The 11379-nt window shown below is 46.4% G+C and overlaps 1 protein-coding gene across 1 annotated transcript in view; it reads right to left on the reverse strand.

The window, feature by feature from the left end:
- The window catches only part of camk1a (calcium/calmodulin-dependent protein kinase Ia), a 64378-nt gene that overhangs the window by 3787 nt on the left and 49212 nt on the right, over positions 1-11379 (reverse strand). Inside the window, exons 6-11 of the mRNA XM_065001745.1 lie at positions 9560-9686; positions 9014-9089; positions 8553-8665; positions 7712-7790; positions 2668-2755; positions 1885-2059 (exon numbers count right to left, since the gene is read on the reverse strand). Coding sequence (XP_064857817.1) covers positions 1885-2059; positions 2668-2755; positions 7712-7790; positions 8553-8665; positions 9014-9089; positions 9560-9686 — 658 coding nt within the window. The remainder of the gene's footprint in view (positions 1-1884; positions 2060-2667; positions 2756-7711; positions 7791-8552; positions 8666-9013; positions 9090-9559; positions 9687-11379) is intronic.

The raw sequence follows: 11379 nt of genomic DNA on the forward strand, positions 1-11379 counted from the left end.
AGCGTGACTGAGGTGCAACCAGGACCAGCTCGGAAACCAGATTGTATAGCGGAGAAGGTACAGTGGGTTTCGAAATGGTCGTTGATCTGTTTGTTAACTTGGCTTTTGAAGACCTTAGAAAGGCAGGGTAGGTTAGATATAGGTCTGTAACGGTTTGGGTCTAGAGTGTCTCCACCTTGGAAGAGGGGGATGACCGTGGCAGCTTTCCAATATTTGGGGATCTCAGACGATACGAAAGAGAGGTTGAACAGGCTAGTAATAGGGGTTGCAACAATTGCGGTGGATAATTTTAGAAATAGAGGGTCCAGATTGTCTAGCCCAGCTGATTTGTAGGGGTCCAGATTATGCAACTCTTTCAGCACATCAGCTATCTGGGATTTGGCTGAAGGAGAAATGGGGGACGCTTGGGCAAGTTTGTGTGGGGGGTGTGGGGCTGTTGACCGGGGTAGTGGTAGCCAGGTGGAAAGCATGGACAGCCATAGAAAAATGCTCATTGAAATTCTCAATAATTGTGGATTTATCGGTGGTGACAGTGTTTCCTAGTCTCAGTGCAGTGGGCAGCTGGGAGGAGGTTCTCTTATTCTCCATGGACTTTAAAGTGTCCCAGAACTTTTTGGAGCTACAGGATGCAAATTTCTGCTTGAAAAAGCTAGTCTTTGCTTTCCTAACAGCCTGTGTATATTGGTTCCTAACTTCCCTGAAAAGTTGCATATCGCGGGGGCTATTCGATGCATATGCAGTACGCCATGTTTTTGTGCTGTTCAAGGGCAGTCAGGTCTGGAGTGAACCAAGGGCTATATCAGTATCTGGTTACATTTTCTTTTAATGGGACATGCTTATTTAAAATGGTGAAGAAAGCACTATTAAAGAATAACCAGACATCCTCTACTGACGGAATGAGGTCAATATCCTTCCAGGATACCCCGGCCAAGTCAATTAAAAAGGCCTGCTCGCTAAAGTGTTTTAGGGAACGTTTGACAGTGATGAGGGGTGGTCGTTTGACCGCAGACCCATTACGGATGCAGGCAATGAGGCAGTGATTGCTGAGATCCTGGTTGAAGACAACAGAGGTGTATTTAGAGGGCAGGTTGGTCAGGATGATATCTATGAGGGTGCCCGTGTTATGGATTTGGGGTTGTACCTGGTAGATTCATTGATGATTTGTGTGAGATTGAGGGCATCTACTTTAGATTGTAGCACGGCTGGGGTGTTAAGCATGTCCCAGTTTAGGTCACCTAACAGTACGAGCTCTGAAAATAGATGGGGGCAATCAATTCACATATGGTGTCCAGAGCACAGCTGGGGGCAGAAGGTGGTTTATAACAAGCAGCAAAGGTGAGAGACTTGTTTCTGGAAAGGTGGATTTTTAAAAGTAGAAGCTCAAACTGTTTGGGTATAGACCTGGAAAGTAAGACAGAACTCTGCAGGCTATCTCTGCAGTAGATTGCAACTTGTCCCCTTTGGCAGTTCTATCTTGTCGGATGGACATTTCTGGATTTTTGGTGGCCTTCCTAAGCCAGGATTCAGACACGGCTAGGACATCCGAGTTGGCAGAGTGTGCTAAAGCAGTGAATAAAACAAACATAGGGAGGAGGCTTCTAATGTTAACATGCATGAAACCAAGGCTTTTACGGTTACAGAAGTCAACAAATGAGAGCACCTGGGGAATGGGAGTGGAGCTGGATTAAACACTACATCACCAGAAGAACAGAGGAGGAGTAGGATAAGGGTACGGCTAAAGGCTATAAGACCTGGTTGTCTAGTGCGTTTGGAACAGAGAGTAAAAGGAGCAGGTTTCTGGGCACGGAAGAATAGATTCAAATCGATAGAATAGATAGAAAGCATGAGTCTGAGGGGGACAGGCTCAGTGTTTGTCTCACTTACAGCTCTCCTCCTCTACCCCCGGTCCCTCTTCCTCCTCCTCCTCCTCCTCCTCCTGCAGCAGGAGTGATTGGGCGTGACAGGGGCTGGTGGGGGTGATCTGGCTGGGGCCCTCTAGGCTGGTACCCAGCTGCAGTCTCCGCATGTGTCTCACCACCGCTGTAGCGTTGAATGCTTGCTATATGGGGGGAAAGGGGGAGGGAGAGGGGGGAGATGGGATAGGGGGAAACAAAGAAAAGGACAGAGCAAAAGAAAGGGGAGAGAGAGAGAGAGAGAGAGAGAGAGAGAGAGAGAGAGAGAGAGAGAGAGAGAGAGAGAGAGAGAGAGAGAGAGAGAGAGAGAAAGGAGAGAGAGAGAGAGAGAGAGAGAGAGAGAGAGAGAGAGAGAGAGAGAGAGAGAGAGAGAGAGAGAGAGAGAGAGAGAGAGAGAGAGAGAGAGAGAGAGAGAGAGAGACATTTGAAATGTCTTTATTCTTTTGGAACGTCTGTGAGTGTAATGTTTACTGTTCATTTTTCTTGTTTATTTCACTTTTGTTTATTATCTACTTCACTTGCATTGGCAATGTTAACATATGTTTCCCAATGCCAATAAAGCCCTTAAATGGGCTTTTTTTAATTGAGAGAGAGAGCGAGAGAGAGAGAGCTGAAGATGAGAAATGCACAGTGATTTATCCAACCACCATAAAAAACTGAGGAACCATATAAATTAGAGAGAGGACAGAGAGAGAGAAATTAATAAAAAGAGTAAGAACATGAGTTATCAAAGCTGTTATTTTGATCCACTGACCTTCCATTTACTTTTAGCAAAGTTCTTCTTGATCTGAGCACTGACAGACTCATGGATGTTTTTATCAAGAGCTGTGTCTCCACAGATCCTGCAAATCAGAAAAGAGAGAGATGAGAGCAGGGTGGGGCAAGCTGTCTGAAGTTTGGGATGTGGGACGTAGGCATCATAGCCTGGTTAAACCAGCCTAAACCTTACGCCAGAATGCATTGAAGGACTTGGGGGTTGAAGTGTCTCTCTAAGGTCGTAGAATGCATTCAGAGACGACGCTGTCGCATTATTGGAACTCCCTACAACTCACTCCAGTTCAGACGGGATGAAGCCCTACAACTCACTCCCATTCAGATGGGATGAAGCCCTACAACTCACTCCCATTCAGATGGGATGAAGCCCTACAACTGACTCCAATTCAGACGGGATGAAGCCCTACAACTCACTCCCATTCAGATGGGATGAAGCACTACAACTCACTCCCATTCAGATGGGATGAAGCCCTACAACTGACTCCCATTCAGATGGGATGAAGCCCTACAACTGACTCCCATTCAGACGGGATGAAGCCCTACAACTCACTCCAATTCAGACGGGATGAAGCCCTACAACTCACTCCAATTCAGATGGGATGAAGCCCTACAACTGACTCCCATTCAGACGGGATAAAGCCCTACAACTGACTCCCATTCAGACGGGATGAAGCCCTACAACTGACTCCCATTCAGACGGGATGAAGCCCTTACAACTGACTCCCATTCAGACGGGATGAAGCCCTACAACTGACTCCCATTCAGACGGGATGAAGCCCTACAACTGACTCCCATTCAGACGGGATAAAGTCCTACAACTCACTCGCATTCAGACGGGATGAAGCCCTACAACTGACTCCCATTCAGACGGGATGAAGCCCTACAACTGACTCCCATTCAGACGGGATGAAGCCCTACAACTGACTCCCATTCAGACGGGATAAAGCCCTACAACTGACTCCCATTCAGACGGGATGAAGCCCTACAACTCACTCCAATTCAGATGGGATGAAGCCCTACAACTGACTCCCATTCAGACGGGATGAAGCCCTACAACTCACTCCCATTCAGACGGGATAAAGCCCTACAACTCACTCCCATTCAGACGGGATAAAGCCCTACAACTCACTCCCATTCAGACGGGATAAAGCCCTACAACTCACTTCCATTCAGACGGAATGAAGCGCTTACAACTCACTCCAATTCAGACGGGATGAAGCCCTACAACTCACTCCCATTCAGACAGGATGAAGCCCTACAACTGACTCCCATCTCAGGATAGCAGATGGGATGAAGCCCTACAACTCACTCCCATTAAGACGGGATGAAGCCCTACAACTCACTCCCATTCAGACGGGATGAAGCCCTACAACTGACTCCCATGCAGATGGGATGAAGCCCTTACAACTCACTCCCATTCAGACGGGATGAAGCCCTACAACTCACTCCCATTCAGACGGGATGAAGCCCTACAACTGACTCCCATGCAGATGGGATGAAGCCCTTACAACTCACTCCCATTCAGACGGGATGAAGCCCTACAACTCACTTCCATTCAGACGGAATGAAGCGCTTACAACTCACTCCAATTCAGACGGGATGAAGCCCTACAACTCACTCCCATTCAGACAGGATGAAGCCCTACAACTGACTCCCATCTCAGGATAGCAGATGGGATGAAGCCCTACAACTCACTCCCATTAAGACGGGATGAAGCCCTACAACTCACTCCCATTCAGACGGGATGAAGCCCTACAACTGACTCCCATGCAGATGGGATGAAGCCCTTACAACTCACTCCCATTCAGACGGGATGAAGCCCTACAACTCACTCCCATTCAGACGGGATGAAGCCCTACAACTGACTCCCATGCAGATGGGATGAAGCCCTTACAACTCACTCCCATTCAGAAGGGATGAAGCCCTACAACTGACTCCCATTCAGACGGGATGAAGCCCTACAACTCACTCCCATTCAGAAGGGATGAAGCCCTACAACTGACTCCCATTCAGACGGGATGAAGCCCTACAACTGACTCCCATTCAGACGGGATGAAGCCCTACAACTGACTCCCATTCAGACGGGATGAAGCCCTACAACTCACTCCCATTCAGACGGGATAAAGCCCTACAACTGACTCCCATTCAGACGGGATGAAGCCCTACAACTGACTCCCATTCAGACGGGATGAAGCCCTACAAGCTCCCATTCAACGGGATGAAGACAACTCACTCCAATTCAGATGGGATGAAGCCCTACAACTGACTCCCATTCAGACGGGATAAAGCCCTACAACTCACTCCCATTCAGACGGGATAAAGCCCTACAACTCACTCCCATTCAGACGGGATAAAGCCCTACAACTCACTTCCATTCAGACGGAATGAAGCGCTTACAACTCACTCCAATTCAGACGGGATGAAGCCCTACAACTCACTCCCATTCAGACAGGATGAAGCCCTACAACTGACTCCCATCTCAGGATAGCAGATGGGATGAAGCCCTACAACTCACTCCCATTAAGACGGGATGAAGCCCTACAACTCACTCCCATTCAGACGGGATGAAGCCCTACAACTGACTCCCATGCAGATGGGATGAAGCCCTTACAACTCACTCCCATTCAGACGGGATGAAGCCCTACAACTCACTCCCATTCAGACGGGATGAAGCCCTACAACTGACTCCCATGCAGATGGGATGAAGCCCTTACAACTCACTCCCATTCAGACGGGATGAAGCCCTACAACTCACTCCCATTCAGACGGGATGAAGCCAAGACCTTCAAAGCACTCCTGCATGACCACATAAGTCCACTCAGTGGTGCTAAGTACTTATACTTTAAAGTAAAGTATAAATACTTTAAAGTACTACATACATAGGTTTATGGGGTATCTGTACTTTACTTTACTATTGATATTTTTACAACTTTTACTTTTACATAAAATAATGTACTATTTACTTAACAGGACAGGAAAATCGTCCAATTTACGAACATCCCTGGTCATCCCTACTGCCTCTAATCTGGCGGACTCACTGAACACAAATGCTTTGTTTGGAAATTATGTCTGAGTGTTGGAGTGTGCCCTTGGCTGTCCGTAAATAAAAACATTTGAAAATGGTTCCGTCTGGTTTGCTCTATATAATCAATTTGAAATGGTTTATACTTTTAATTTTACTTTTAATACTTAAGTATATTCTTGCACTTACATTTACTTTTGATACTTAAGTATATTTAAAACCAAATACTTTTACTCAAGTAATATTTTATTGCGTGACTTTCACTTTTACTTGAGTCATTTTCTATTAAGGTATGCAAATGTATTGCTATATCACTAAAGACATTGATATGCATATTTATTGATTTGGTGGTATGCCATTTTGTTGTTTATGACTTATTGATGATGTACTGCTCATAGAGTTAGGCTGATCATATATTTTACTTGTGTTTTATTTTCTTATTTTTATACGTCATTGCCTTTTATATAAAAGGTTAACTGCCAAAATAAAGGAAACATCTAAATAAACGAGGGATACAAAGCATATTGAAAGCAGATGCATCCACACAGATGTGGTTACTGAGTTAATTAAGGAATTAACATCCCATCAACAAAACACCAAATTATGAAATTTCTCGTGGAAGAATAGTGTCGCATCCTCGTAGAGTTCCAGACACTTGTAGAACCCATGTCAAGACGCATTGAAGCTGGTCTGGCGGCTCGTGGTGGCCCGTGGTGGCCCAACCCTTAAGACACTTTATGTTTGTGTTTCCTTTATTTTGGCAGTTACATGTATGTTTCTGCATATGAACCAAGATGTTCAGATAAACCTCAACCTAAGCTGAGGTTATGGTGTACCGGAATGTGGAAATGAAGTTAGATTTAGGGTTGCGGTCAGGGTTGAACCAGGATGTGGGCATGAAGCTAGGGTTGGGGTTGCGGTCAGGGTTGAACCAGGATGTGGACATGAAGCTATGGTTGGGGTTGCGGTCAGGTTCAGGGTTGAACCAGGATGTGGACATGAAGCTATGGTTGGGGTTGCGGTCAGGTTCAGGGTTGAACCAGGATGTGGACATGAAGCTAGGGTTGGGGTTGCGGTCAGGTTCAGGGTTGAACCAGGATGTGGACATGAAGCTAGGGTTGGGGTTGCGGTCAGGTTCAGGGTTGAACCAGGATGTGGACATGAAGCTAGGGTTGGGGTTGGGGTTGCGGTCAGGTTCAGGGTTGAACCAGGATGTGGGCATGAAGCTAGGGTTGGGGTTGTGGTCAGGTTCAGGGTTGAACCAGGATGTGGACATGAAGCTAGGGTTGGGGTTGGGGTTGCGGTCAAGTTCAGGGTTGAACCAGGATGTGGACATGAAGCTAGGGTTGGAGTTGCGGTCAGGTTCAGGGTTGAACCAGGATGTGGACATGAAGCTAGGGTTGGGGTTGCGGCCATGGTTATGGTTGACCTAGGATGTGGAAATGAAGCTAGGGTTGGGGTTGCGCTCAGGGTCAGGGTTGAACCAGGATCTGGACATGAAGCTAGGGTTGAGGTTGCGGTCAGGGTTATGGTTGACCTAGGATGTGGAAATGAAGCTAGGGTTGGGGTTGCGGTCAGGGTTATGGTTGACCTAGGATGTGGAAATGAAGCTAGGGTTGGGGTTGCGGTCAGGGTTATGGTTGACCTAGGATGTGGAAATGAAGCTAGGGTTGGGGTTGCGGTCAGGGTTATGGTTGACCTAGGATGTGGAAATGAAGCTAGGGTTAGGGTTGGGGTCAGGGTTGAACCAGGATGTGGACATGAAGCTAGGGTTGGGGTTGCGGTCAGAGTTATGATTGACCTAGGATGTGGAAATGAAGCTAGGGTTGGGGTTGCGGTTGATCTAGGATGTGGACATGAAGCTAGGGTTAGGGTTGGGGTTGCGGTCAGGGTTATGGTTGACCTAGGATGTGGACATGAAGCTAGGGTTGCGGTCAGGGTCAGGGTTGAACCAGGATGTGGACATGAAGCTAGGGTTGGGGTTGGGGAAAGCTTGTAGTACCAGGGGTGTTGAAGTGCTTGATCAGTGGTATATCTCTTCATGAAGTCTTTCTCCATCAGGTGACAGATAAAGTCTTTAGCTGGAATTAATCAAAACAGTTTCAAATCATTACTGAACATTCACATTGTTGATTCCTTACCAATTTACACTATCTCCAGATACACTACATGATCAAAAGTATGTGGACACCTGCTCGTCAAACATCTCATTCCAAGTCATTGGCATTCATATGGAGTTGGCCCCATCTTTGCTGCTATAACATCCTTCACAGTTATTATGCTGATGTTGCTTCTAGAGGCAGTTTGGAACTCGGTAGTGAGTGTTGCAACCAGGGACAGATGATTTTTACGTGCTAAACACTGTGAGCTTGTGTGGCCAACCACTTCGCGTTGTTGCTCCTAGATGTTTCCACTTCACAATAGCAATACTTACAGTACAGTTGACCGGGGCAGCTCTAGCAAGGGCAGAAATTTGACAGGCTGACTTGTTGGAAAGGTGGCATCCTATGACGGCATCACGTTGAAAGTCACTGAGCTCTTCAGTATGGGCCATTCTACTGCCAATGTTTGTTTATGGAGATTGCATGGCTGTGTGCTTTATACACCTGTCAGCCACGGGTGTGGCTGAAATAGCCAACACCATTCATTTGAAGGGATGTCCACATACTTGTGTATGGTACAGTACAATCAATGGCTTACAAATCCACACAAAGTAAACATGGTATTCATTCACAGTCCAATGCAATCTGTCTTTGAAACGAGTGCAGATCATTGAAAAAGGATTCATGATTTTATTGTTTTTTTGTGTGTGATCCTCAAAGTCAAAAGTGTGTTTAAGATACCTGAATCGGAGATGTCATCCCAGTAAGGAGAGTCAAACTCATACTCTGCCTTCAGTATCTGCTCAAACAGCTTAGCATCGTTCTCGTCGTAAAACGGAGGGTAGCCACACAACCTGAAAGAGTTCATATGACATGAGGGAACACTTTTTTCTCCATACATCAAACGCAGTTAATAAAATCTCCAATTTAAATTTGGTTGAAAGGATGTAATATCACTGTAGCGCTATTAAGTGCCAAGAGTCCTAGCCACAGATCGACCATACCAATACGACCATACCAAATAACGTGGGGGTGTGAAAATCATTGAAGGACACGGACAGAACCATTTAAGAATTGTACAACTTTTGGTACGAGCTGCTCGAGCGAGTGTTCTATAACAGATGTTTAAATGCACAAGCACCAGTCAGTACACAGAGTATGAGACACTGTATTTGTGTTAGAGGACTAAGCAGATAACTTACAGAATATAAGAGATGACTCCGATGGACCAGCAGTCTACTGCTTTGCTGTACGGTTTCTGAGCCAACACCTCAGGAGCTGCCAACAACATGAAACCGCGAAGTCAGAGGAGGAGAGAGGAAGAGAGGGGGAGTCAGAAAGACAGAGATGGAGAGAGATTTGGTGAAAAACAGAGGGGCTGAGAGGGAGAAAGACAGAGAGGGAGAGTGTGATTGAGAAAGACGGAGGGACTGATTGCTACATTGAAGTTCTTGTTTTACCCTCTCAATCAGAGCTCTAGTGGGTTACATCACACACACACACACACACACACACACACACACACACACACACACACACACACACACACACACACACGAGAGAAAGACAGAGAGAGCTTTTGAAGGACTAACAGTTGATACAATAGCACTCCAACATAAATGGCATGTGAGGAGGAGGTTGTGAATGGATCAGGGAGAGAAAGAGAGGGGGTAGTGAGAGAGATCACGCATGCACACACCCACAAACACATGGACACACACACACTCATGCACGCACAGATCTCTTACCCACGTATCCTGGGGTCCCACAGGCTGTAGACATGACACTGCCTGTATCCTCGATCTTAGACAGGCCGAAGTCACTGATCATGATCTTAGAGTCCTCGTCCATACTGTAATACAACAGATTCTCTGGCTAGAGAGAGAAAAGAGACAAAAGAAAGACAGAGAGGGGGGGTGAGAGTGTGGAGGGGAGAGAGCGAGAAAGCGAGAGACACGGATGGAGAGAGAAAGAGAGACACGGATGGAGAGAGAAAGAAAGAGAGACACGGATGGAGAGAGAAAGAAAGAGAGACACGGATGGAGAGAGAAAGAGAGACACGGATGGAGAGAGAAAGAGAGACACGGTTGGAGAGAGAAAGAGAGACACGGTTGGAGAGAGAAAGAGAGACACGGTTGGAGAGAGAAAGAGAGACACGGATGGAGAGAGAAAGAGAGACACGGATGGAGAGAGAAAGAGAGACACGGATGGGAGAGAGAAGAGACGGAGAGAGAGAAAGAGAGACACGGATGGAGAGAGAAAGAGAGACACGGATGGAGAGAGAAAGAGAGACACGGATGGAGAGAGAAAGAGAGACACGGATGGAGAGAGAAAGAGAGACACGGATGGAGAGAGAAAGAGAGACACGGATGGAGAGAGAAAGAGAGACACGGATGGAGAGAGAAAGAGAGACACGGATGGAGAGAGAAAGAGAGAAGCGTAGAGAAAGAGAGAGAAGCGGAGAGAGAGAGAGAGTGAGAGAGAAAGAGAGAAGGGAAAGAGAGAGAGAGTGAGAGAGAAAGAGAGAAGGGAAAGAGAGATAGAGTGAGAGAGAAAATTAGGGTATGACGTTATGATAAAAAGTTAAAAGATTACAACTGGAGCTTTGAAGCTTTTCTTACAGAAACCTTAATGATTCCGGTAAGAAAAAATTGGCAATAAAAGTTGTTGAGGGAGTACATTGGCACCTCTTCTTCCAGCCTGGGATGTGGCAGCATGCCTAAACCTGAGGGAGGATCTGTTGCATTCCATGTTCAAATGGTCAAATGGTGATTGCTTGGCAACATTGCACCAACAGCTGTATCCATGTAAAATATTTAAATATGAAAATTATTAATTTGGCAGGAGAGGAGTAAATTAACCTACATTTCCAGCTTTCTCACATTGGTGAACACGAGACATGGATGTGTGGCAATGCAAGACAAAGAGTAATTGGAGTGGTTGTTATTTTTGAGTACTAATCTAATGGACAGCATTAGATTCTACAGGAATCATGAGACCATTTCACAACAGTACAAGATCTCATCAACTGACTCTCCAAGGAGGGAAACAAGCAGACCGGCCCTATGTAGGATGACCATGTGCAGGATGACCATGTGTAGGATGACCCTGTGTAGGATGACCATGTGTAGGATGACCATGCGTAGGGTGACCATGCGTAGGATGACCATGTGTAGGATGACCCTGTGTAGGATGACCCTGTGTAGGATGACCCTGTGTAGGATGACCATGTGTAGGATGACCATGTTTAGGATGACCCTGTGTAGGATGACCTTGTGTAGGATGACAATGTGTAGGATGACCATGCGTAGGATGACCCTGAGTAGAATTACCAAGTGTAGGATGACCTGTGTAGGATGACCATGTGTAGGATGACCATGTGTAGGATGACCATGTGTAGGATGACCCTGTGTAAGACGACCATGTGTAGGATGACCCTGTGTAGGATGACCCTATGAAGGATGACCCTGTGAAGGATGACCATGTGTCGGATGACCATGTGTAGGATGACCATGTGTAGGATGACCCTGTGTAGGATGACCCTGTGTAGGATGACCATGTGTAGGAT

This window comes from Oncorhynchus nerka, linkage group LG15, assembly GCF_034236695.1.
Source record: "Oncorhynchus nerka isolate Pitt River linkage group LG15, Oner_Uvic_2.0, whole genome shotgun sequence".
Taxonomy (NCBI): domain Eukaryota; kingdom Metazoa; phylum Chordata; class Actinopteri; order Salmoniformes; family Salmonidae; genus Oncorhynchus; species Oncorhynchus nerka.